At 40.9% G+C, this 27,915-nt stretch overlaps 1 protein-coding gene across 1 annotated transcript in view; it reads left to right on the top strand.

Annotated features, from left to right (window-relative positions):
• The window catches only part of STAT1 (signal transducer and activator of transcription 1), a 68,547-nt gene that overhangs the window by 20,332 nt on the left and 20,300 nt on the right, over window positions 1-27,915 (top strand). Inside the window, exons 10-20 of the mRNA XM_037848485.1 lie at window positions 6,493-6,585; window positions 7,896-7,955; window positions 10,294-10,323; window positions 10,424-10,517; window positions 11,693-11,734; window positions 12,819-12,902; window positions 22,720-22,818; window positions 23,341-23,476; window positions 24,830-24,879; window positions 25,649-25,743; window positions 26,496-26,641. Coding sequence (XP_037704413.1) covers window positions 6,493-6,585; window positions 7,896-7,955; window positions 10,294-10,323; window positions 10,424-10,517; window positions 11,693-11,734; window positions 12,819-12,902; window positions 22,720-22,818; window positions 23,341-23,476; window positions 24,830-24,879; window positions 25,649-25,743; window positions 26,496-26,641 — 929 coding nt within the window. The remainder of the gene's footprint in view (window positions 1-6,492; window positions 6,586-7,895; window positions 7,956-10,293; window positions 10,324-10,423; window positions 10,518-11,692; window positions 11,735-12,818; window positions 12,903-22,719; window positions 22,819-23,340; window positions 23,477-24,829; window positions 24,880-25,648; window positions 25,744-26,495; window positions 26,642-27,915) is intronic.

Genomic DNA, 27,915 nt, shown 5'->3' with positions numbered 1-27,915 from the left:
TAAATCTTCCCATTCCACTCCCTCCCTAGCCTTTCATTAGTGGGATTAATCACGTTTAGAATGTTGTAATGCTCTTTCCCACCGTCCATTACTAGAAATTTCCCTTCACCTCAAACAGCAACCCTACACTCATTTCTTAACTCCCCATTACCCCTTCCCCCATTTCTGTTAACCCAAACTCTGCTTTTCATCTCTATGGTTATATTCTCTGATAATTTCTTTGTGTTTACTGTGTGGCTTAAAATTAACCTCTTAAATCCATATCAATCTTGTTTTTCTTTGATACCACCTTCACTTCAATAGGACACATAAACTATGTTCCTATACTCCTTCATTCCCCCACCTTTATATAGTTGTCTAAAATTACATATTTTACGTTGAGTTCAAAACCACTGATTTGTCCTTAGAGTTTGTGTATTTTATATCATGTAGGAAGTAACTAGTGGAATTACAGTTCAAAAATTATTGACTTCTATTTGTATTTCATTGTGGTTGGAGAATGTGCTTTGAGTATATTCAATGTTTTTTTTTTAAATTTCTTGAGGCTTGTTTTATGTCCCAGCTTATGGTCCCTTCTCGAGAAAGATCTCTGATCACTAGAGAAAAGTGAGTGTCCTGGTGATTTGGGATGTAAGGTACTATATATGTCTGTTAAAATTCTCTATATCTCTTTCTCCTTTCCCTGTCTCTCCTCCAGCAGGGCTCCCCTTAGAATCTGAAGTAGGGCAGGTCTTTCATCGGCAAGGTCTCTCAGCATTTGTTTGCCTGTGAAAAATTTAAGCTCTCCCTCAAATTTGGAGCAGAGTTTTGCTGGATAAAATATTCTTGGTTGGAAATTTTTCTCTCTCAGAGTTTTAAATATGTCATGCCACTGCCTTCTCACCTCCATTGTTGCTGCTGAGTAGTCACTACTTAATCTTATGTTGTTTCCTTTGTATGTGGTAAATTGCTTTTCTCTTGCAGCTTTCAGAACTTGCTCCTTCTCTTCAGTATTTGAGAGTCTGATCAGAATATGTCTTGGAGTGGGTTTATTTGGATTTATTCTATTTGGAGTTCGCTGGGCATTTATGCTTTGTGTATTTATATTGTGTAGAAGGTTGGGGAAGTTTTCCCCAGCAATTTCTTTGAGTACTCTTTCTAGACCTTTACCCTTCTCTTCCCCTTCTAGGACACCAATGAGTCTTAAGTTTGGACGTTTTATTTTATCTATCGTATCCCTGAGATCCATTTCGATTTTTATGATTTTTTTCTCCATTCTTTCTTTTGTTCTTTCATTTTCTGTTCTGTGGGCTTCTAGGACACTGAGATGTTGTTTGGCTTCCTCTAGTCTTGTATTGTGAATATCCAGAGTCTTTTTAGAGAGGAGGCGGGGCAAGATGGCGTCATAGAGAGGAGTGGAAGCTAAGTAGTCCCCCTAGAACAACTACAAAAAAACAGAAACAACTAGTAAATAATCCAGAATAACTGCGGGGGGACAAACGAGACCATCCACTCATCATACACCAACCTGAATTGAGAGGAATGCCCAAGATCACAGCGTAAAATCTGTAAGTAAAACCTGCAGATCCAAGTTGTGAGACCCCCTCCCCCATAGCCCGAGCTGCAAAGCCTCGTGGTGCCAGGGAGAAGCTCTCTCCCAGCAAGCGAATACAGCTCAGCTGAGCTCCAACTGGGGTTTTAAGTAGCGAGTGTGAACTGCTCACTACAGGTACGCATCCCCAAAAAACAGACAGAGGCTTTGGGTGACGACTGACCTTGGAGAACTGGAGGGTCACTTTGGACTGGGTCTGAAGGGGACTATCTGTTTCTTTTTCGGCTCAGTGGAGAAAGCCCCAGTCATATTCAGTTTCCAGGGCTGTGACTCTGGGAAGGGTGGAGACAGCACAAGCAGAGAGTGAGACCATTGAAATGCTAATGACCTCCACCTGGGGGGTCTGTCTTCTCTAGGAGGAAAGGGGTGGGGCCCTTTCCATTCAGAACCAGACCCCAGAGCCTGGGGGAACACAGCCACACCTCCTCACACCAGTCAAGAATTATAGGCTAACAGGCGTCACCTGCTGGGCAGAAAAGCATGGTGACCTGAGGCATCAAAGGGTAGAGCAATTTTCTAAGACACACCCGCAGGGAAACCAGATACTGGATATTTCTTCCCTCTGGGACCTGAGCCTGTTCTGGTCTGGGAAAACCTGATTTGTATAACCAAGGAAACCACGCCTAGACAACAGAAAATTACAACCTACACTAAGGAAAACAAAGTTATGGCCCATTCGAAGGAACAAACATACACTTCAACTGAGATACAGGAATTTAAACAACTAATGCTAAATCAAATCAAAAAGTTTAGAGAAGATATTGCAAAAGAGATAGAGGCTGTAAAGGAAACACTGGGCATATATACGGCAGAAATCAAAGTTCAAAAAACAACTAGTAGAATCTATGGAAATGAAAGGCACAACACAAGAGATGAAAGACACAATGGAAACATACAACAGCAGATCTCAAGAGGCAGAAGAAAACACTCAGGAACTGAAGAACAAAACACCTGAAAGCCTACACGCAAAGGAGCAGATGGAGAAAAGAATGAAAAAATATGAGCAACGTCTCCGGGAACTCAAGGATGAAACAAAGTACAATAATGTACGTATCATTGGTGTCCCAGAAGGAGAAGAGAAGGGAAAGAGGGCAGAAGCAATCATAGAGGAAATAATTAATGAAAATTTCCCATCTCTTATGAAAGACATAAAATTACAGATGCAAGAATTGCAGCGTACTCCAAACAGAAGAGATCTGAATAGGCCTACGCCAAGACACTTAATAATCAGATTATCAAATGTCAAAGACAAAGAGAGAATCCTGAAAGCAGCAAGAGAAAAGCGATCCATTACATACAAAGGAAGCTTAATAAGACTATGCGGATCTCTCAGCAGAAACCATGAAGGCAAGAAGGAAATGGTGTGATATATTTAAGATACTGAAAGAGAAAAACCACCAACCAAGAATCCTATATCCAGCAAAGCTGTCCTTCAAATATGAGGGAGAGCTCAAAATATTTTCTGACAAACAATGAGAGACTTTGTGAACAAGACACCCGCCCTACAGGAAATACTAAAGGGAGCACTACAGGGTGATAGAAGACAGGAGTGTGTGGTTTGGAACACAATTTTTGGAGATGGAAGCACAGCAATGTAAGTACACTGAACAAAGGTAACTATGAATACGGTTGAGAGAGGAAGGTGGGGAGCATGTGAGACACCACAAGAAAGGAGGAAAGATAAAGACTGGGACTGTGTAACTTGGTGAAATTTAGAGTATTCAACAATTGTGATAAAATGTACAAATATGTTCTTTTACAAGGGAGAACAAGCAAATGTCAACCTTGCAAGGTGTTAAAAATGGGGAGGCATTGGGGGGGATGCAATCAGCATAAACTAGAGACTGTAACTAATAGAATCATTGTATCATGCTTCCTTTAATGTAACAAAGGGGATATACCAAGGTAAATGCAGATAAGAGGGGGGGATAGGGGAGGCATGTTAGACACTTGACATTGGTGGTATTGTCTGATTCTTTACTCTACCTTGATTTAAGGTTATTTTTCCTTTTGCTGCTTCCTAGCTCTCTTTTTTTTTTTTCCTCTTTCTCTTGCCTCTCTACCTTCTTTGACTCTCCCTCCTGCCTTGTGGAAGAAATGTAGATGCCCTTATATAGATAGTGGTGAAGGTGGTGAACACATAAATGTATGACCAGGCAGAGAACCGTCGATTATTTACTTGGGATGGAATGTATGGTGAGTGAACAAAACCATATTAAAAAAAAATGGGTTGATGACAAAACCTCGAGGGCAATATACTGAGTGAAATAAGCCAGACACATAAGGACAATTATTGCAGGGTCTCACTGATAGGAATTAATTATAATATGTATACTCATAGACGTGAAATATAAGGTACCAAGATATAGGACAAGGCTTAAGAATGGGGAGTGGTTGCTTAGTATGAGCAGAATGTTCAATTAGGATGAACTTAAATGTTTAGAAATGAACAGGGGTGTTGGTAGCAAGATGTGAGAATAACTAACAGCGCCGAATGGTGTGTGAATGAGGTGGAAAGGGGAAGCTCAGAGTCATATATGTCACCAGAAGGAAAGTTGGAGGTCAAAAGATGGGAATGTATAAAACTGAATCCTATGGTGGGCAATGTCCATGATCAACTGTACAAATACTAGAAATCGCTTCCATGAACCAGAACAAATGTATGACAATACAATTAGAAGTTAATAATAGAGGGGCATATAGGGAAGAACTATATACCTATTACAAACTATATACTACAGTTGGTAGTATTTTGACATTTTTTCATAAACAGTAACAAATGTACTATATCAATACTATGAGTCAGCAGTTGAGGGGGGTTGGTTAGGGATAGGGGAGGATTCGAGTTTACTTTTCTTTTTTTCTTTTTTCATCTTTCACTTTATTTCTTTTCTGGAGTAATGAAAAGTTTCTGAAAATTGAACAAAAATTAAGTGTGATGGATGCACAGCTGTATGAGGGTACCCAGGGGCAAGTGATTGTACACTTTGGATCTTTGGATAATTGTATGGTATCTGAACAATCTCAATAAAAATGAAAAAATTAAAAAAAAAATAAACACCAACAGAGTCTTTTTTAATTTGGCCAACAGTTTCTTTTATTTCCATAAGATCTTCTATTTTTTTATTTACTCTTGCTATGTCTTCTTTATGCTCTTCTAGGGTCTTCTGTATGTAGCTTATATCCTGGGCCATGGTCTTCTTGATGTCCTTTAAATCCTTTGCCATGTTTTCGTTCCTCGATTGTAGATCTTTGATTAACTTTGCGAGGTATACTGTATCTTCCAATATTTTGGTTTGTGTGTTTGGAGTTGCGTTCTCCATATCTTCTGGTTTTATCATATGCATTAAGATTTTCTGTTGTTTTTGGCCTCTTGACATTTGTTTTGCTTGATAGGGCTCTTTCAAGTTGTAAAGAAAAAGGGATATCAATCTAATTTTTCAGGAGCACAGTTTGGTGATGTACACTTTCTCTAACTAACCAGCAGATGGCGTCTGTGAGTCACCTATATCCTTCGAGTCCATTCTCAACCTTTTTTCCGCTTTGTGTGGGGAAATGATTCTTGTGGGTTCAGTTGGAGAACTCAGTTTGGGTGTGTTGCTGGAGCTGTCCGCCCAGAATGTGGGGCGTGTGTACGGGTAGCCAGGGAGAAGGGCAGTTCTAATGTTCAAATCCCCCAGGATCCCAGAGATTCAAGGCCGCCACAAAAGTCTAAGCCTTCATTTCAGTTCAGCCCCAGCCCCTCTCTCTCTCTCTCTCTCTCTCTCTCTCTCTCTCTCTCTCTCTCTCTCTCTCTCTCTCTCTCAGCCGAGGGAACGCTGTGCTAGGTCATCAGTGCGCGCGGTCCCACAAGGGAAGCCCTGGGCCACCGGGCTGTGGGGCGCGTCCGAAGCAAAAATGGCAGAGCGGGGCGTCTCAGCCCCCTCCTCCTCGCACCGTTCCTCCTTCCCAGCTCCGGGACAACTGGCGGGGCTTTGGGCTGTGGGCACGGCCCCAGGCAGGAGTTTATCCAGCCCTCCGGGGGCTAGCTGCTAGCCTCGGGGTTTCTTTCTGCTTCCGGCTCTCCCCTCCGTTCCCCCCGAGCCCAAAGGCATCTGTTGCGGGCTGTCTTCCCGGCCAGACAGCAAGAGGCCAGCCCAGCCCCCTCTAGCTGTGTTTTTCTGCGTGGTTCCCGCAATTGCTGCTGGAGCCTCTCCTTTTTTTTTTTTTAAACAGTCAGCTGGTCTCCATATGCTGAACCCTGGCTTCCCCAGCCCACCGCGTGGCTGCGGGTCTTCCAGCCAGCTTAGTCACTCGTTTCAGAATGCGGACTCCCGGTTTCACCAAGTATACGGCCCCTCTGGAACTAGGAGCCCTCATCCAGTTGGTGCATTGCTGTAACCGGTATTCTAGGTCACTTTCTGGTTTTTAGCTAGTGTTTTTCACAGAGGCGTTTTTTTCGCCCTGTCTCAGCTAGCCGCCATCTTCTCTCCCCTGCAAGTGTTTTTTATGCTAACTTAAAGTAATAAAACTGTCTTATGTTTCCTGTGGCCATTATCCAAACCGTAATGCCTGCCTGTATGTTGGATTTTAAAATATTTTGGGACATTTACTTGGGTTTTTTAGTGCAAATATGATTCTTAATGCAGATTTGTATATGAATATAATCGAATACAGGGTTTTCATTGTTGAAGAGTATCATGGGTCATTACAATTACTCTGGTTTTGTTGAGTATAAATTAGATTTTAGAATTTCTTTACTGATTGACTGGAAAACATCACCTTATTCATCTACCTTGCCAGAATCTTTCAAAGTATGTTTGAGGTGTGCCCTCTGACTGCCTTTACTCAAGAGAAAATCATTATTTGCCTCAACCTTAATGGAAATGTTAATTTATCTACAATTTCCTGGGTATTTACAGCTCATTTGTGGTGGAAAGACAGCCTTGCATGCCAACTCATCCTCAGAGGCCCTTGGTCCTGAAAACTGGGGTACAATTCACCGTGAAGTTGAGGTAATAACGAAAAAATGTAATTGTAATTCTACATGCTACATGTTTGCATTCCTGATTTCCTTTCACAGAACTGTGATAAAGAATGGCTTAGATGAAATACTTTTGCAGTAGTCATTTTAATATGAATTCTTCTTTAAAGCATCCAAGAGTCTTTTATATTCAAAATAAAAATATACCAGATGTAATGTATATTCACATACACTTGATTTTCTCCAATTGTAAAAAAGGAATTCAAACACAGCAGAAATATATTTAGTAGAGAGTAGTAGTTCCTGGCAGCCACATCCCCTCTGAAGCATGAGTCCTGAATGAATCCCTAAAAATCGACTCCATGTGTGTGGATGTGGATTTATGACATGTGTTTCTGGTAAGTGGATTCATAGCTTTCATCAGATTTCAAAGTTGTTTGTGATCTAAACATCTATAGACAACCACAGTAAACAGTCAAGTGTCTGTCGTTCCAGAATTTGTCTAATCTAAACAAATATACTTGCACACATCTACATACACACACAAATATACACATAAAATGTTTCATTTTTAAAAATCTGGGGTAATGCTACAGTATTGTTTTGCAGCTGGCTTACTTTTTCTCCTTGACATTGTAGAAATGTTTCCACGTGAGAACATACGGCCTTAAACTTTATTCTGTTGAATGGCTGCATTCATTTAACCACTCCTCTTGATGTGCAGCTGGACTCTGAAGAGCTGGACTTGCCTACAGCATTAGCCCTAATCCTTTTTTTATGGGGTGCTGCTGATTTAGGTCCACAGGTGTTGCTTTCCCTGGCTGCCAGTTTTATAGTGCTTCCTCCTTCAATTCTTCCACACTCTCTACTGATTATAGACATGACTCTCATTTTCTTGATTATGGATAAGAGTTCTTATTTTCTCCCAAAAGGACATACGTTAGATATGAGTTTTAGTAAAAAGTAATGTTCACTATTTTTTATCCATAAATCAATGGCAAAGAGTATAAATTTGGATAAAACCCAGTGTTGGCAAAGTTATATAAGGAAACAGGTACCCCCACCAACTTTTGGTGAGAATGTAAATCAGTGCTGCTTTCTAACAGGATTTAATGTTGCAGTTTGCCTCAGCATTTCCAAAGCTCAGAATTTATATTATAAATACACTTTAAAAATATGCTGAGAGAGATGTATGAGGCTGTCAAATCCAAGATTGTTTGTAATAACCAAAAACAGGAGGTGGAGAGCAGATAGCTAAATGTCCATAGATAGGAAATTGACATAATAAATAAATTGTAATAAATAATTTTTTAAAGTAATGATTTTTATTTTTCTTTCCAGACTGCTGGTGAAATTACAGGAGCTGAATTATAATTTAAAAGTCAAAGTCTTATTTGATAAGTAAGATATCTTTACCATTATCTAAAATGCATGTACTGTTGAAATACTGTTTTTGTTAACCAAACACCGACTCCTCCCTTAAAGGAGCAGACTAGCCAACTCTCCAGCAAGTGGCTTTCTTGGCTACACTGAGAGGAAATTTGTAACATTGGGGACCTAAGTCTGTGCCCAGGATCCTGGCACTGCCGTGGGTGAGCAGAGGCTCTTAGTTGGATCCATAAGGGCCATTGCAAATGATCCTAGCAGATTGAAATCGAGAGCTTTTTTTCTGGATGTTGGGAACTTCCCTAGAGTTGATATAAACATGCATGTGTCCTTGTACATTATAAATGAACTAAAGAATTGGTGTATTTTATGCATATGGGATTGTAATTATCAAGTCCTGAAACAGATAGACTTGGTACACCAGCCCTTCCTCCTAGGGAAACCCCAGAGGAGAATTCTTGATCAAACACAAGGCTAATGGTCTCTTGGCTGCCTTTATTTGGTGGCTGGTTGTGGGGTTCTTTCTGGAGTGAGGTCAGCAGCATTCTGGGAGCACTGCATAGAGCCTGCTAGATTCAGCCTTGTCTCTTCTGGGCAGTAAGGACTCAGGGACTCAGGGTCTCTCATGGGGGTCCAAATGGACAGGCCCATCCCATTTTACCCATGGACTCTAGACGTGGACTGACACTTAACCTAGCCACTTACATTAAGGAGCAAGATGCACCCCACCACCCCCACCCCCCGGCTCTCTGATATATTTAATGGTTTTGTTGGCTTGTGGTCACATATCAGTTCAGCAGGTTTGAAAACCATTTATGATAATCCAAATAATTTTCCTCTGGCTTTTTGTTTCTTCCCACTCCTGTAAGAATATTTCTACCTGCAGGTAATGGTGTTTGTCATGTACAAAAACATTGAACTTCTAATTGTGGTACAGAAGGAAGGGTAGCTAACTCATTTAAGTGTGAATGGGCTAATAATTTCTAATCTACACCTACATCACTAAAAGATACGTTATTTGGCCAGAACACTGACCAAAGTAATCACTGAATTTATATATGAAGAGACAAAGCCTCAAGATTTTAAACCTTTAATTTAAAATTTGAACTTGTGAAATCTCCTGAATAATTGACTCTTCTGAAACTTCCATGAGATCACTAAGGACGGTAGAGAACAAAAATAAGAATATTAAGCTGGTCCTCTGAGTCCTGTGATCGCAGAGCGGTGTTCCCTACAGAATCCATAGTGCCTGGCACAAAGTAGGTGTTCAATAAATAACGCCAGCTTACTTTTATTGGGGGTTTCCTGTGTTCTTTTTGTACCCATTAGCTAGTTTACTCCTCCCAATATCCTGTAGGGTTGCCACTGTTAGCACATTGTACAAATGAGAAACATGACACCCAGACAATTTATTTGCCCAAGGCCACTCAGCAAAACTTGGCAGAGTTAGTGGTGATTGACTGAGGGAGGAAGTGAGTGAATGAAAGGGCCAGAAAACCCACAGGTATAAAAGTATTCTTTATTTATCTTTTACTTACACATGCATTTTTTTAAAAATTCAGTTTTATTGAGATATATTCACATACCATACAATCATCCATGGTGTACAGTCAGCTGTTCACAGTACCATCATATAGTTATGCATTCATCACCCCAACCTATTTCTGAACATTTTTCTTACACCAGAAAGAATCAGAATAAGAATAAAAAATAAAATAAGAAAGAACACCCAAATCATTCTCCCCCATCCCACCCTATTTTTCATTTAGTTTTTGTCCCCATTTTTCTACTCATCCATAAGGGAGTGCAATCCACAAGGTTTTCACAATCACACTGTTACCCCTTGTAAGCTACATTGTTACACAATCATCTTCAAGAGTCAAGGCTGCTGGGTTGCCGTTTGATAGTTTCAGGTATTTACTTCTAGCTATTCCAGTGCATTAAAACCTAAAGAGAGTTATCTATATAGTGTGTAAGAATGTCCACCAGAGTGACCTCTCGACTCCACTTGAAATCTCTCAGCCACCGAAGCTTCACTTCATTTCATCTCGCATCCCCCTTTGGGTCAAGAAGGTGTTCTCAATCCCACGATGCCGGGTTCAGGCTCATCCCTGGGAGTCATATTGTGTGTTGCCAGGGAGATTGACACCCCTGGGAGTCAGGTCCCACGTAGAGGGGAGGGCTGTGAGTTCACCTGCCAAGGTGGCTTAGCTGGAGAGAGGGCCACATCTGAGCAACATAGAGACACTTGGGGGGAGCTTCTTAGGCACAATTATAAACTGGTTTAGCCTCTCCTTTTACACACGCCTTTTTATATATTAATTAAAGCTTTTTTTTTTTTTTTTTTTGGCAGAGATGTGAATGAGAGGAATACAGTAAAGGGGTATGTGAAGTACTTGGCACTACATTTTGCTATCCTTTTTTTGCTTGTTTGTGTTTAGTAGTTCAAAGCCTTTTAAATCCTTCTGTCCTGTGTTGTATAGATTTAGAAAGTTCAACATACTGGGCACACATACGAAAGTGATGAACATGGAGGAGTCCACCAACGGAAGTCTGGCCGCCGAGTTTCGACACCTGGTAGGGAGATAAATTTCCTCCTCCTTTTGTGTTGTCTCTGGTTTATTAGGACTTTTTACAGTAGGGCAACACGCCTGTGAACCCACCTGATGGGAGGGTGCCCCTCGGAAGACTCTCCAGCGCTTGCGGCTGGTGACTGACTTCTGACTTCTCAGCACCACCGCTTGGGGGAATCGTTGTTCCTCCTCTTTATCCCAGGACTTTTGACTCTGCTTTCTCCCATTCTTTCTCCTGGAGACACTCCTTTTGGAGTGCACATAAACAATCCACTCTTGCCGCCTCCACAATCGCAATGACCACTCTCTAGACTCTTGTGATTTCCGTAAAGGTTATTGCTTCCATACCTCTGATCATTCCTTCTCCTGCCCTCCACGTGTGGCTGTACCCCAAGGTTGTCTCCTCGGCCCCCTCGGTCTTGCCCACAACTATTGTCTCTGCTGCAGCCTGGCTGTTACTGCTTTGTCTCCAGAGAAGTAGGAGCCATTCCACCAGACTGTAGAAATCCAGAAAGAGTGTTTTTAGTGGGGAGGTGTCTACTTGCAGCCTCCATGAAAATATGGGGCCCACTGGCTGTTCTGAAGATGTGCTGGTGGTGAGCCAGGTGCCTTCCTTGGGCCCTGAGCATGCAGAGAAGTTTTCCATTAAAGACCAGCTCAGAAACCAACAAACCCCCTAGCTAGGGAGTTAGCCATTGTGTGAGAGCCTTGATCTAAAAACAGGCATTCTCATGGAGTTCAGAGCTGCCCTGGGAGCCCCCAGTTTCTCCTCTGAAATCTCAGGGATTGAAGTCCTTTCGAGGGGTCCCTCGGCCTAACCTGGAAGACTGTGCAGAAAGAAAGGGGAAGGAAGAGAAGCTGTCTTCTGAGTCCTAAGTGACATGAAACACTAATGAGGGGAATTGGGGAATCATTCAGGAAAAGTTTGCAGGGGAGAAGGGAGCAGGATGTGATTCCCTGGAATCCCTCCAGACCTGTGGAGTTTGCATGGTGTCAGGCTGCTGGGAAAAGGCACACCTGCTCATGAACCCACACCAGAATGATTTTGTCTCTTGCCCTGCATTGTGAACATGGTTTCATGTCCTCCTTATTTCCAGTACTAACCTTGGGCTGGTTTGTAAATGAAAACAGCAACTCTGATGAACATGCCTTTGACAAGGATGGTTTCTTGTTTTATAGCAACTGAAAGAACAGAAGAATGCTGGCACCAGAACTAATGAGGTGAGAGTCTTATCTTGTGAATGGGCCCTAACCAGGCAGATGTGTTCATGAGGGCAGGTCAGGGCCCTGGACAGTGGCTGGGGACACCTCACACAGCAGCAAATGAGTTTGGGACTTTGGGTAGTGGAGTGGGTCTTGTGGGCTTTTGTATGATTCACATCTTACAAGTGAGGAAATTGAGTCTCAGGAAACTAAGAGTTCACAGGGAACTACTGTCAGAGCTGTAACCAGAGGCCAGTTGACTATGCTAAAAACCTAATTGTGCTGAGAGTTTTCCTGCCATTGCATCCCTTCCCCAATGGCATCTTCTTCCCTTCATCACTTTTTTTACAAGCTTGAGGAGTTATGTTTGTGATGAATTAAAAAATGAAATATGGACAAAGGACAGAAGCATCTGGAGTTGTTTTGGTTTGGAACATTTTCGTCCTTTGCATGTGTACACACTGCCTGCCCTCCTTCCACCCCACTTACCAGTGGAGGCTGCGTGGAGTGGTGGGACAAACTCTGGCCTTGGGAGTGCAAGGATGCCCTTTCCCAGGTTGGGACCTTAACTGTCTTTGTGACGTTGACACCTCACTTAACCTCCCTGGGATTTAGTTTCCTCGCCTGTAAACAGCTGCATCACCCTAATTCTAAATTTAGAATGTATATGGAGGCATTTTGAAAGCCAAGCATTTCTACCCAAATTAAGGCACTTTATGACCTGATGAGCTTATGCAAACTGGCCCTTCCAGTAGAGAATCACACCTGAAACACGCATGCACTTTCCATCCCCCATCCGTGTGAAGTGTGCAACCTCAGCAGTTGGGGCCGTTTGTGGGCTGAGGGCTGGGAAGCCTCCAGTCATGAATAAACTCATAGGAAGCTATTTTCATATTGACGATTTTTCCTCTCATAATTTCAGAAGTATCCACAACAATTAAATCCGGAGTAGATTATAGAAAATTGGAGACTCATTCTGAATTGACATTGATTGAGTTCAAGATCTCTACGATCTCCTGCAGTATTTATTAAGCTTTCAAATCTTACAAGGACTGTGAATGAATTGTTTTATTCCTTTTTTTTTTTCCTTTTCTATTTTAAGGGCCCTCTCATTGTTACTGAAGAGCTTCACTCCCTTAGTTTTGAAACCCAGTTGTGCCAGCCTGGTTTGGTAATTGACCTCGAGGTAAGACTCACATGGTCCAGAAGTAGAAAGCTTTATTTTTATTTTTTTTACTTTTAATTGCTACATATATTTTTATTTCTTAGTTTCAGAGATACTTACCTAATTGCTAAAAAAGATTATCTTTTCTAGTTAATACTATCTTGAACTTAATTTAATGGTTCAGGAAGCTGGAAAATTGAATTAACCTTCAAAGTCTATAAGCTAAATGTTTGAGTGGAGATATCCTGTGCTAATTTTTAATATTAAGCATAGAGACTTATTTTTTAAAAGCAGTTTTATTGATATAAATTTACTTAACATACAATCCATCTAAAATGTATAATCACTGTCTTCTAGTATATTCACCGAGTTGTGCATACATCACTACAGTAAATTCTAGAACTTTTTCACCCTGAAGAGGGCTCACTATGTTATACAGTCCCATGTTTCATCCTCTGGCTTTCTCTATAGTGACATACACAACCCTAACCTTTCTCTTTCAACCACAGTCGCACCCACATATTGTCGCTATCAGTTACAATCAGTAGAACATGCTCCCATCACTTCCATCCATTTCCAAACATTTGCAATCAACCATATTACATATTCTGCATGAATTAAGCATCAACTCCCCATTCTCCGCCCTCATTCCATCTTCTGGTGACCTATATTCTAGATCATAACACCATGAGTTTGCTAGTAATAGTTAGTTCTTATTAATGAGGTCATACAATATTTGTCCTTTTGTGTGTGACTTATTTCACTCAAATAATGTCCTCAAGTTTCATCCATGTAATCACATGCGTCATTACTTAATTTCTTCTCACAGCTGCATAATATTACATCATATGTATATACCACTTTTTTAATCCATTCATTGGTTGATGGACACCTGAGTTGTTTCCATCTTTTGGCAATTGTAAATAATGCTGCTGTGAACATCGGTGTGCAAATGTCTGTTCGCATCCCTGCTTCTAGTTCTTCTAAGTAAATACCTAGTAGCAGGATTGCTGAATCATATGGCAGTTCTATACTTAGGTTCCTGCGGAACCACCAAACTGTCCTCCATAGTGGCCACGCAATTCGACATTCCCACCAACAGTAAATAAATGTTCCTGTTTCTCTACATCCTTTCCAACAGTTGGAGTTTTCTGTTTTTTTTAATAGTGGCCATTCTAGTAGGTATAAAAAGTATCTCATTTTGGTTTTAATTTGCATTTCCCAATAGCTAATGATGTTGAACATCTTTTCATGTGCTTTTTAACCATTTGATATCCTCTTTGGAAAAATGTCTATTCATATCTTTTGCCCATTTTTAAATTGAGTTGTCTTTTTATCACTGAGTTGTAGGATCTCTTTATATATCCTGGATATTCAACCCTTATCAGATATGTGGTTTCAAAATATTTTCTCCCACTGAGTAGGCCGCTTTTTCACCATTTTGACAAAGTCCCTTGAAGCACAAAAGTGTTCAATTTTGAGGAGGTCCCATTTATCTCTTTTTTTCTTTTGTTGCTTGTGCTTTGGAAACCACCTCCTACCACCAGATCTTGAAGATGCTTCCCTACATTTTCTTCTAGGAGTTTTATGGTTCTGGATTTTATATTTAGGTCTTTGATCTATTTTGAGTTAATTTTTGTATCAGATATAAGATAGGGGTCCTCTGTCATTCTTTTGGATATAGATACCAAGTTCTCCCAGCACCGTCTGTTGAAGAGACTGCTCCATCCCAGTTGGGTGGACTTGGCCATCTTGTCAAAAATCGAGTGACCATAGATGATAGGGTCTATTTTTGAATTCTCAATTCAATTCCATTGGTCAATTCCATTTTTGCCAATACCATTCTGTTTTTATCATGTAACTTTGTAGTATGCTTTCAAGTCAGGAAGTGTGAATCCTCCAGCTTCATTCTTCTGTTTTGGAATGTTTTTTGCTATTCGAATCCCCTTACTATTCCAAATAATTTAGTAATTGGATTTTCCAGTTCTGCAAAGTAGGCTATTGGAATTTTGATTTGGATTGTGTTGAATCTGTAAACCAATTTGGAGAGAATTGACGTCTTAACAATATTTAGTCTTCCAGTCCATGAACACGAATAACCTTCCATTTATTTAGGTCTTCTTTGATTTCTTTTAGCAATGCTCTGTAGTTTTCTGAATACAGGTCCTTGACATCCTTGGTTAAGTTTATTCCTACGCATTTGATTCTTTTAGTTGCTATTATAAATGGAATTTTTCCCCCTGATTTCCTTCTCTGATTACTCATTATCAGAGTATAGAAGCACTACTGAGTTTTGTTAATCTTGTATCTTCCCACTTTGCTGAATTCCTTTATTAGGTCTAGTAGCTTTGTGGTAGATTTTTCAGGACTTTCTATGTATGAGATCATATCATCTGCAAATAGTGAAAGTTTTACTTATTCCTTTCTGTTTTGGATGCCTTTTTTTTTTTTTACTTGCCTAAATTCTCTAGCTACAATTTCTAGCACAGTGTTGAATAGCAGTGGTGACAGTGGGTATCCTTGTCTTGTTCCCAGTTTCAGTGAGAAAATTTTCAGTCTTTCACCATTGAGTACAATGTTAGCTATGGGTTTTTCATTTTTGCTGTTTATCATTTTGAGAAAGTTTCCTTCTATTCCTATTTTTCAAAGTGTTTTTAACAAGAAGGGATGCTGGATTTTGTCAAATGCCTTTTCAGTATTAATTAACATGATCATGTGGTTCTTCTCCTTCAGTTTGCTAATGTGGTGTATTACATTGATTGATTTTCTTTTGTTGAACCACTCTTGCATATCTGTGATAAAACCCACTTGATCATAGTGTATAATTCTTTTAGTGTGCTGTTGGATTCAATTTGCAAGTATTTTGTTGAGGATTTTTGCATGTATATTCTTTAGAGAGATTGGCTGTAATTTTCCTTTCTTGTAGTATCTTTATCTGGTTTTGGTATCAGGGTGATGTTTGCTTCATAGAATGAATTAGGTAGTGTTCTCTCCTCTTCAGTTTGTTAGAAGAGTGTAAACAGGCCTGGTACTAATTCTTCTTGGAATGATTGGTAGAGTTCACCTGTGCACCCATCTGGTGCTGGGCTTCTCTTTCCTGGGAGGAATTTGATGACTGTTTCATTTTCTTTACTTGTGATTGGTTTGTTGATATCTTCTATTTTTTCTGGAGTTTTAGTGTGGGTTGTTTGTGTGTTTCTAGAAAATTGTCTATTTCATCTACATTTTCTAGTTTGTTGCCATACAGTTGTTCGTAGTATCCTCTTATGGTCTTTTTTATTTCTGTGGCGTCAGTAGTAATGTCCCTCTGTCATTTTTTATTTTATTTATTTGCATCTTCTCTCTCTTTTTCTTTATTAGTCCAGCTAAGGGCTTGTCAATTTTATTGATCTTCTCAAAGAACCAAATTTTGGTTTTGTTGAGTCTCTCTGTTGTTTTTTGTTGTTGTTCTCAATTTCATTCATTCATGTCTGCTCTAGTCTTTGTTATTTCTTTCTTTCTGCTTGCTTTGGGATTAGTTTGCTGTTCTTTTTGTAGTTCCTCCAGGTGTGTAGTTAGGTCTTTGATTTTAGTTCTTTTTACCTTTTCAGTGTAGGCATTTAGGGCTATAAATTTCCCTCTCAAGACTGCCTTTGCTGCATCCCATAAGTTTTGATATGTTGTATTCTTGTTTTCATTCATCTCAAGATATTTACTTATTCTTCTTGAAATTTCTTCTTTGACCCACTGATTGTTTAAGAGTGTGTTCCTTAACCTCCATAAATTTGTGCATTTTCCAGTTCCTCCACCTGTTGTTGACTTCCAGCTTCATTCCATTATGATCAGAGAAAGTGCTTTGTATAATTTTGATCTTTTTAAATTTTTTAAGGCCTTTTTTCTGACTCAGCATCTGGTCTATCCTAGAGAATGATCCATGAGCACTTGAGAAGAGTGTATATCCTGCTGTCTTGGGGTGCAATGTTCTGTATATGTCTGTTAGGTCTAATTCATTTATCAAATTATTGAAGTTCCGTTTTCCTTATTGATCTTCTGTCTGTAGATGTTTTATCTACTGATTTGGGTTGTGTATTGAAGTTTCCAACTGTTAATTGTAGATGTGTCTGTTTCTCCCTTCAGTTTTAATAGTATTTGCCCCATGTATTTTGGGGCACCCTGGTTAGGTGCATATATATTTATGATTGTTATTTCTTCTTGGTGGATTACCCTTTTTATTAATATATAGTGTCCTTTGTTTCTTACAACAGCTTTGCATTTGAAGTCTGTTTTGTCTGGTGTTAGTATAGCTACCCCAGCTTCTTTTTGGGTACTGTTTGCATGGAATATCTTTTTCCAGCCTTTCACTTTCAACCGTTTGTGTCCTTGGTTCTGATGTGAGTCTCTTGTAGATAGCGTATAGATGGCTTATATTTTTTTTAATCCATTCTGCCAGTCTATGTCTTTTTTTTCAATCTTTTTTAATTGAAATTGTTCACAAACCATACAATTATCCAAAGATCCAAAGTGTACAATCCATTGCCCATGGTACCATCACACAGCTATGCATCATCACCACAATTAATTTTTTTTCAATTTTTAGAACATTTCCATTACTCCAGAAAAGAAATAAAGACAAAAAGAGGAAACTCAAATCCTCCCATACCCCTAACCACTACCCCCCTCCATTATTGATTCATAGTTTTGGTATAGTACATTCGTTACTGTCAATGAAAGAATGCTAAAATACTACTGATTGTAATATATAGTTTGCAATAGATATATTTTTTTTTCCTATATGCCCCTCTATTATTAACTTCTAGTTATAGTGTCATACATTTGTTCTAGTTCATGAGAGAGATTTCTAATATTTGTACAGTTAATCATGGACATTGTCCACCACAAGATTCACTGTTTTATACATTCCCATCTTTTAACCTCCAAGTTTCCTTCTGGTGACATAGGTGACTCTGAGCTTACCCTTTCCACCACCTTCACACATCACTCAGCACGATTAGTTATTCTCATAATGTGCTATCACCTCTGTCCATTTCCACATGTTTAAGTTCACCCTAGTTGAACATTCTGCTCATAATAAGCAACCGCTTCCCATTCTTTAGCCTCATTCTATATCCTGGTAACTTGTATTTCATGTCTATGAATTTATGTGTTATAAATAGTTCATATCAGTGATACCCTGCAATATTTGTCCTTATTTGTCTGTCTTATTTCACTCAATATAGTGCCCTCAAGTTTTCTTCATCAACCCATTTTTTAAAGACAGTTTTGTTCACACACCATACGTTCCATCCTAACTAAACAATCATTGGTTCCCTGTATAGTCACATATTTATGTGTTCATCACTATCACCACTATCTATATAAGGACATCTCCATTTCTTCCACAAAGGAGGAGAAAGAGTCAAAGAAGGTAGAGGGACAAAAAAGAAAAAAGAAAAAAGAGACAGAGAGAAAAAAACAAAACATGACAGCTAGAAAGCAACAAAAGGAAAGATAGCATTAAACTAAAGTAGAATAAAGAGTCAGACAACATCAGCAATGCCAGGAATCCCATACCCTTCCCCTATGTCCCCCCCACCCCCCATGCATCGAGCTTTGGTATATTGCCTTTGTTTTATTAAAGGAAGCATAATACAATGTTTCTGTTAATTGTAGTCTCTAGTTTGCATTGATTGTATTTTCCCCCCAATCCCACCCTGTTTTTAACACCTTGCAATGTTAACATTCATTTGCTCTACCTCACGTAAAAACATATTTGTACCTTTTATTACAATCGTTGAGTACCCTAGGTTTCACTGAGTTATAAAGTCCTAGTCTTTATTTTTCGTCTTTTGTTCTGGTGTCCCACATGGTCCTAACCTTCCTCTTTCAACCATGCTCACAGTCATCTTTGTTCAGTGTACTTACATTGTTGTGCTACTATCTCCCAAAATTGTTTTCCAAACCTCTCACTCCTGTCTTTTCCTTTCTGTCTGCAGTGCTTCCTTTAGTGTTTCCTGTAGAGCAGGTATCTTGTTCATAAACTCTCTCATTGTCTGTTTGTCAGAGAATATTTTAAGCTCTCCCTTATATTTGAAGGGCAGTTTTGCTGGATATAGGATCCATGGTTGGTGGTTTTTTTCTTTCAGTATCTTAAATATATCACCCCACTTCCTTCTAGCCTCCATGGTTTCTATTGAGAAATCCACACATAGTCTTATCAAGCTTCCTTTTTATGTGATGGATTGCTTGTCTCTTGCTGCTTTCAGGATTCTCTCTTTATATTTGACATTTGATGATGTGATTACTAAGTGTCTTGGCATAGGCCTATTGAGATCTGTTCTGTCTGGGGTACACTGTGCTTCTTGGATCTGTAATTTTATGTCTTTCATAAGAGATGGGAAATTTTCATCGATCATTTCCCATATTACTGCTTCTGCCCCTTTTCCCTTCTCTTCTCCTTCTGGGACACCAATGACATGTACATTCCTGCTTTTCATTTTGTCCTTAGGTTTCCGGAGACGTTGCTCATATTTTTCCATTCTTTTCTCTATCTATTCTTTTGTGTGTAGGCTTTCAGATGCCTTGTTCTCCAGTTCCTGAATGTTTTCTTCTGCCTCTTGAGATCTGCTGTTTTATGTCTCCATTGTGTCTTCATCTCTTGTGTTGTGCCTTTCATTTCCATAGATTCTGCCAGTTGTTTTTTCAAACTTTCAATTTCTACCTTGTGTATGCCCAGTGTTTTCATTTTACTCATCTCTTTTACCATATCTTCCGTAAACTTTTTGAATTGATTTATTATCAGTTGTTTCAATTCTTGTATCTCAGATGAACTGTAAGTTTGTTCCTTTGACTGGGCCATAACTTTGTTTTTCTTAGTGTAGGTTGTAGTCTTCTGTTGTCTAGGCATCTGGTTTCCTTGGTTACCCCAATCAGGTTTTCCCAGACCAGACGGGCTCAGGTTTAGAAGAAGGCAATAGTATCACATCTCCCTGAGGGTATGTCTTAAAAGATTGGGGCACCCTGTGAGGCCTCAAGTCACTGTGCTTTTTCTGCCCAGCAGGTGGCGCCTGTCAGCCTATGGCTCCAAACTGGTGTAAGGAGGTGTGGCCCGTGGCTGTTTTCTCCCAGGCTCTGGGGTCCAGTTCTGAATGGAGAGTGGATAGTAGAACTGGGCCCCACCTCTTTCCTCTTAGGGAAGATACCACCCCCCATCCAGGGAGAGGTCATTAGTATTTGAATAGTCTCTCTGCCTGTGCTATCTCCACCCTTGTCTGGGCCAGAGCACTGGGAACTGAAAATGGCTTTCTCCACTGAGCCAAAAAAGGAACAGAAAGCCCCCTTCAGGGCCAGTCCGTGGCTACCCTCCAGCTCTCCAAGATCAGTCGTCACCAAAAGCCTCTTTCTGGTTGTTGGGGATTTGTAGCTTGTAGTGAGCAGTCCATGCTGTTAATTAAAACCCCAGTTGGAGCTCAGCTGAGCTATATTCACTTGCTGGGAGAGTGCTGCTCTCAAGGGGGAGGAGGCTCCCAGCTTGGATCCACAGTTTTTACTTATGGATTTTATGCTGCAGTATTGGGCATTCCTCCGAATTCAGTGGACAGTCACGTTTTTCTCCCCACAGTTATTCCAGATTATTTACTTGTTGTTCTTGGTTGTTTATTGGTTGTTCTGGGGGAACACTAGCTTCCACTCCTCTCTATGCCGCCATCTTCTTCCTTCCAGTCTATGTCTTTTAATTGGAGAGTTTAGTCCATCAACATTCAATGTTATTACTGTAAAGGCAGTATTTACTTCAACCATTTTATCCTTCAGTTTTTGTTTGTCATATCATATTTTTGTCTTGTCTCTCTTTTATCCTTTTAGTTACTGTTACTGATAATCTGCATTTCTACACTCCCATCCATGCGTCTCTCTCCTGTCCTTTCCTCTCAGCCTACAGGATTCCCTTTAGTATTTCTTGTTGGGCAGGTCTCTTGTTAATGAACTCTCTCAACTTCTGCTTATCTGTGTATATTTTAAAGTCTCCCTCATTTCTGAAGGACAGCTTTGCTGGATAGAGAACTCTTGGCTGGTAATTTTTCTCTTTCAGTTTCTTGAATATATCATACCACTTCCTTCTTGTTGAGAAATTGGCACTTAGTCTTATTGGGCATCCATTCTATGTTATGAATTGCTTTTCTCTTGCTGCTTTCAGAATTCTCTCTTTATCTTTGGCATTTGACATTCTGATTAGTATGTGTCTTGGGGTAGGTCTGTTCAGGTTTATTCAGTTTGGGGTACATTGCACTTCTTGGATCTGAATCTCAATGCCTTTCTTAAGAGTTGGGAAGTTCTTGACCATTATTTCCTCAAATATTCATTCCTCTTGTTTTCCCTTCTCCTTCTGAGACACCCATAATGCAAGTGTTCATGTGCTTTGAGTTGTCAATCAGTTCCCAGAGCCCTGCTCAATTTTTCCCATTCTTTTCTCTGTCTTTCTTTTGTCCGAATTTGGATGGTCTGTCTTCTAGCTCACTGATCCTTTCTTTTGCTTGTTCAAATCTGCTGCTGTGTGCTTCTAGTTTATTTTTTATTTCATCTGTTGTGCCTTTCATTCCCATAGATGTGTTATTTTTCTTTGCATGTTTTCAAATTCTTCTTTATGCTCACTCAGTGTCTGCTTAATATCCTTTATCTCTTTAGCTATCTCATTGAATTTGTTTAGGAGATTTGTTTGAACATCTTTGATTAGTTCCGGATTCTCTATCTCCTCTGACTTTTTTATTTGCTCCTTTGCCTGGGCCATACCTTCCTGTTTATTAATACAACTTATCATCTTTTGCTGGTGTATGGGCATGGGATTATCTTGGTGGGTTTACTCTGAGGTTTGGATTATCTCTCTTGTTAAAGCTTTTGTTGTTGAATGGATTTCTGTTAATGTTCTTCCTTGACACTTAGTTTGTCAGAGTTACTAACCAGGCCTGGACCAGGATCCAACGAAAGGGGTGCACACTAGCTCCACAGGGCCCCAGGGAGAAGGTCAGGGTAAAGATGCCTAAAAACTTTTAATTTTACTCACCAAGGGTGCACTTTCCTGACCTGTCTGGCATACGCCCCTCTTTGTCCAAAAGCCTTTTAGATGTCTTCCCAGAGGTGCACTTCCTTGCCTGCCAGCAGATGGCACTCTTCGGCAACCTGTTCCCCTCAGCCCTCAGAAGGAGGGCTCTTCTTCTAGCCAGCTCCCTGCCCACTCCAGACAGTGGCATAGCTGAGCTAGGCCAGAAAGGTTTAAACTGCAGGTGCTTCCAGCAGTGCAAATTCACTGCCCAGAAGCTTGCACAGTGCTAGATTGTGTCCTGCCCTGTTCTTGGGAGAGTGGACTTCTGCTGCCCTTTCAGTCTGGAGCTGCCTGCCCTCCAGAGACTGGTGAACTGGACACTTTCTGCCCTGAGAGTGGGAGATGGGTGCCAGGTACTGGGACTGAAGGGGGTTTCTCGGGATCTCTCACCACAGCGTCTCTGTCTCTTTGTCCTGCACTTTCCTGGGGGTTGTAGAGCACATCCCCCCATCTCCAGAGCCCTGGATTCATTGTTGCTGATGGTGTCTCCCTGACCACTAGGTGTTTTTCTGGGAGAGAAGTGAGCCCAGCCTCTCCCTAATGAGCCATCTTGGATCCTCCTCTGAGACTTATTTTTTAATTGAAAACTATGTCACAGATAAACTGAACTACGAACAAAAGGATATAACTTTACATTTTTAGTTTTCAAGTGTAATCTATCTGCACATTTACGAATAATCCGCTGCTTAATTTCTGAGGCTGCAGAGTTGTCTGGAGCCCCTGTTTCCATGACTCAGACAATCTCAAGGTCTCTCCATCTTTCAGACGACCTCCCTCCCCGTCGTGGTGATCTCCAACGTCAGCCAGCTCCCGAGCGGCTGGGCCTCCATCCTGTGGTACAACATGCTGGTGACAGAACCCAGGGTATGGGAAACACAGCTGCTTTCTTACCAGGGGTTAACCAGGGACCCTGGGCTCCAGCTTCTGTGCATCTGATATAGCCCCAGCCAGCCAGATGCTGAGGGAAAAATGACCTGACTCACCCGGCATTGCTAAGGGTCGTAAGCAATTCTGGAAAAGTGAAGCCTGTGTATGTGTTAGATGTGTTAGAAATGAGAATTATGATTTCCCTTCTGTGTGAATAAGCTCAGGCAATAGATACTTTCATATAATATTTATTGTGAAAGAGTTCCTTTACTGTCTTTCCTTTTATTTAATGTATACATCTATTAAACAAGCATGCTCAAGTTTTAGTGTTTGAATACTCAGCGGAAACCTATAAAAATGCTCCTGTTGATTAATTATTTCTCTTCTCCTATATGAAAACTTCTGTCTGTCACATAAACTAGAATTGAACTTTGGGACAGACAGGTCCAAGTTTTAGTGCCTAGCTTGTGACTGATGGCTCCTCAATAGCCCTTAAGCTTCTGGGTGTTTTCTCTTTAGAATCTGTCCTTCTTCCTGAACCCGCCTTGTGCACGATGGTCTCAGCTTTCAGAGGTGCTGAGTTGGCAGTTTTCTTCTGTCACCAAAAGAGGTCTCAATGTGGACCAGCTGAACATGTTGGGAGAGAAGCTTCTTGGTATGAGCATGTTAATTTTTTTATGTATATAAAAATTGACATTCATTAAGATATCTGTACTTGCTCTTTTTCCCTCCTTGCTCTCTCTTTTGTTAAAGGTAGAAGAATGTTAAGATCTGCTGTTTTTTCAAGCTGCAGTTTATTGTAGCTAAGTGAGAATTATACCTCACCTTGGAAAGAGATACAGACGTGATAAACAAGTTAAATGAATCATTTCCCCTATTGTCAAATGCTAATAACATTTCTGAGAAGGATTTTTTTTTAATTAAGTAAAATATATTACTTGTGGCCAAAATAAGTTCCTTGACAAGGAAGAGGAAGTCTTACAAACCTTGGGGAGAGAAAGGAAAGTCCCCGACGGGGTAGGAGTAGGGTTCGGCGGCGCCTTCCCTCTGCACTGCGAGAACCCCAGGCCCCTCCCGACCAGAAGGTGCTCACCAGGGCCTTCTCTCAGCTGTGTTGCTGCAGTGGGCGGCTGTGCCATTTATTAAGATGTGTAAAATCACTGTATTCCATCTCCTTATTTGGTGAGAGTTAAGAGAGTTATCTCTTCTGCTTGTAATGGCTTATTTGTGGTTCTTTTAGAAGAAAGAAAATGGGCTCACCACCTCTCATAGCCTGGGCTGCTGTAGTTTTCATGGATGATGGTGTCTGTGCTTCCTCTCTCTCCTTCCTCTCACCTGGCTTTAGATTTGGATCAAACTTTCTCTCCCAGCATGTCCTATTTGGAGGAGGGCCAGGAGAAATGCCTCACTAATGTCCAAAATAAGCTTGTAACGTCAAGTTTTACTGTGTAATTAGGGGTGATCTTAGTCTTAGTTTGAACTTGGAAAGGTTGGGAGACTTGGTCATTGGGAGCAAAGTAAAGGAGAAGCAGTGGGAAATAATATCGGGTAGAGAGGGACCCCGTCAAGGCTTCTTTAGGAAGCCTAGTGGGCAGGCTTAGATTTAACGCAGAAGGTATGGTTGGTTGATGGTCTTGGTAAGGAGAGTAACTTGAAGAGGGATTTTAAGAAGAGTGTTCTCTTTTCAGAGGAGAGGGAGGGAGCAGGTGTTGAGGCTTTGCAGTGCTTCCTCCTTCCCTAAGAAAGGAAAAGATATGCCATCCATTCATTTGTGCCATTAAAATCAAACACATGTACATATTTTTAGACTGTTTTAATTATGTCCTTTCATAGCATGTATGATCATTGCTCAATTAATTTAGCATTAGTATAGATGAGAATATCAAACATGTACATCCAGTCTTCCTTTTTTGGGTGTTGGCTCTTTTCTTTGAGAATAAATGCAAGAGCCACCCATCTAACCAAAAACAGTTTCTGTTTACTGATAAAGCTTGTTTTTATTGTTTAGGTCCGAATGCTGGCCCCGATGGTCTCATTCCGTGGACAAGGTTTTGTAAGGTGAGTACCAGGTGGGTTTTATACCTGTCTGAGTTGTTTTCTCGGGTTGTAGAGGTTCTCCTATTTCTCACTGGCATCCCTACTTAACCATTTGCTTACTTTGGCTTGTGCACCTCTCACCCAAGGAACCCCTGGGCCAAGTTGTTTACTTTCCCTCAGGCTGGGAGGTTGGTATATCCAAGTGTGGGTTGGACAGGAAGCACCTGCCTGCCTGATAACATTCTTTCATATCCAAAATGAGTCTCCCGTTCCCTCCCGCTGCCCTTGCCTGGCAGCATTCTGACCGCATCCCTGTGGCGTGTGCGCTGTTCCTGCGTGGACAGGCTGCCCGCCTGGGTGCGTGTTGACAAGACTGCTCAAGCCAACGGACCAGTGGAGGGAAAAGTGAGACCCCACTGAGGTCCCCAGACAGTGCTGATGACCACTGCATGCAGAGCTTACTAGCCCGGGGGGAGCTTCTGTTTCCACGATCCACCCAGGAGGCCATTCCCTGGCTGGTTCGCTACTGTTTGGATAGGGAAGCAGATAGGGAAGCAGAGCCGGGCCAAGGGAAACAGAGATCTGGGTGTCTGAGTGCTGATAAGAACAGAGGGACTGTGGTTCCTGTGGAGATGACAACACTCCTGCAGAGGAACCGCCAGTTGCTCTCTTCAGCCCTTCCAGCCCTGGCTGCTGGAAGTCTTCGCAAACTAATATCTGATGGGGACGGGGTGGGAAGTCACTGTTTGGGATTTCTTTGTTCCTAATATGTGCCTTTATATACTTGCAGGAAAATATAAATGATAAAAATTTTTCTTTCTGGCTTTGGATTGAAAGCATCCTTGAACTCATTAAAAAGCACTTGCTGTGTCTCTGGAATGATGGGTAAGGGCCTTTTTGGTGTATTTTTGAAACATACTCTTAGCTCACGCTCCCCAACTGCAAGGCTGAGACAGGCCTGATCTGGGCTTCATTATCTGACAAGACACCCGCAGAGGCTGTCCCTTCAAGACATCATGAGATTAAACTTATCCTTTCATGGTATATGTATTTGTATTTTCAAAGCTAAGTTAAAGAAAAAAATGAAACAGTGGCATCCATGCATGTGTTCATTCAACAAGAATTTCTTGAGCATCTACAGTATTGTCTACAGGGAGGAAAAAACAAAACTTTTCAACTTGATAAATTGTTTCTATTTAAATCAGTTGGTATGTCAGCAAAAGTTGATATGTGAACACTAGATTGGAAGAAGTGTCAGAATATGAAAATATAATGTCTGGGCCTTCCTCTCCAGTATAAAAAATGCATGAAACTCATGCATTTTCATGACCTTTAAAATCAGCATGTGAAAATAAAATGGTTATAAATATAGCAAATATTTATTGAGCATCTATAGCATCCTACTGACAGCATGTTAAGGTTTTGTTTTGGTTTTTTTTGGACTTCAGCATACATACTTGTAAACGAAACGTTTCCTAAAGTGTTGGTTAAATAGATTTTAAAGCACCTAAAATAGTCTATACATTTTTATCATATGTTCTTTTGTCGAGTTTCAGTCTTCTAAATTTATGAGTTATGTGGGAATTAAAGTTGTGATTGAACTACAGAGTACCTCTGTACCTCCTCTCAATGTCCAGGTGCATCATGGGCTTCATCAGCAAGGAGCGAGAGCGGGCTTTGCTGAAGGACCAGCAGCCCGGGACATTCCTGCTGCGGTTTAGTGAGAGCTGCCGGGAAGGCGCCATCACGTTCACCTGGGTGGAGAGGTCCCAGAACGGAGGCGGTAAGCCAGGGCGGTCGGGCACACACACCCCTGCACACCTGCCGGTCGCAGTGTGTTTGTGAAATTCCTTCTTCCTCTTTGCAAATCAGCTCACCCAGATATTGAGCCTTTGCCACAAAATTGCAGATCCTACATGCACTCAGCCCCAGCTGAGGCTCCCAGGCAGGACTTAATAAATCACCATGAGTATTTGTGACTCATTGCCTGGAACATATTGTGGAAAAGATGGCTTCTAAAAGACAAGGCCAAGTTCTCTCCTGGTTGCCAGGTTTGTTATCAGTAGATCCAGGATCTGAGTCAGTATAACCGATAATTTCTGGAGGGAAACATTTTCCATGGGCACAAACTTCCAGACTCAACGGTAATCCCACGTTGAAATACACGGATGTGTTGCTTTACAGAAAGGAGGTGAAATAATTTTCTTTCTAAATTGATTGTCTAAAAATGATAAAAGCTTAAATTTACAACTGGAGACTTGGAACCTCTGTAGGCTGCTGAGGGAACCTTCTTTGCCAGTCAGGTGTTCAGTAAGTGGTGGAGCAAGTACTGAGACCACTGCAGACTGCTTTGTGCATCAGTTGAGGAAGTGGTTCTTGGGTGTCTGGGTGGACTTGAGAGGAACGTGGAAGGCATTTTCTGCCCCAGGTAGCTACCCCTATAGCTCTGAAATTTCATCAATAAAAGGTTCATTCTTTAGAGACTGGAACACATTTGGGTTTTCAAAGACTTTAAAACAGCAGCTATCAACTTTAGCCACACATTCAAGTCACCTGGGAGCTTTAAAAATGTTGACACTGGGTCCCCATCCCTAGATTCTGATCTAATTTGTTGGAGGCCTGGCACTAGGATTTTAGGTAATTCTGGTGAGCAGCCATCGTTGAGAACTACTGCCTTAAAAGCTCTGGTTCTCTTTGATGTAAATAAATCTGTTGTCTTCCACTAAAAATCATAGAAGCCTCTTGACAGTTTTTAATTCTGGTTGGAAATATGTTACTCTATTTTTTTCTCTTAAATTTCTTAAAAATAATTTGTCCCTCTTATCAAAATACAGCTCTTTTCTCCCCATGAGGATTAGGTGGTCAGGTAGGGACAGGTTTTGTGAGAAGCTTTGTCATCGGTAATCTCCATGCAGCCCTTTAGCAGGGGATTGGGTGCAGGGGCTGCCAGGATGAGCTGCAGCCCTCCACACTGCCTTCAGATGGAGCAGCTGCAAGTTTATCTTTGTTGTGTATTGAGTTTCTACTTAACCAAATGAGTCCCTGGCTAAAAGACTT

This window comes from Choloepus didactylus, chromosome 9 (genome assembly GCF_015220235.1).
Source record: "Choloepus didactylus isolate mChoDid1 chromosome 9, mChoDid1.pri, whole genome shotgun sequence".
Classification (NCBI taxonomy): Eukaryota; Metazoa; Chordata; class Mammalia; order Pilosa; family Megalonychidae; genus Choloepus; species Choloepus didactylus.
This window is presented reverse-complemented; position numbering and strand designations above follow the sequence as displayed.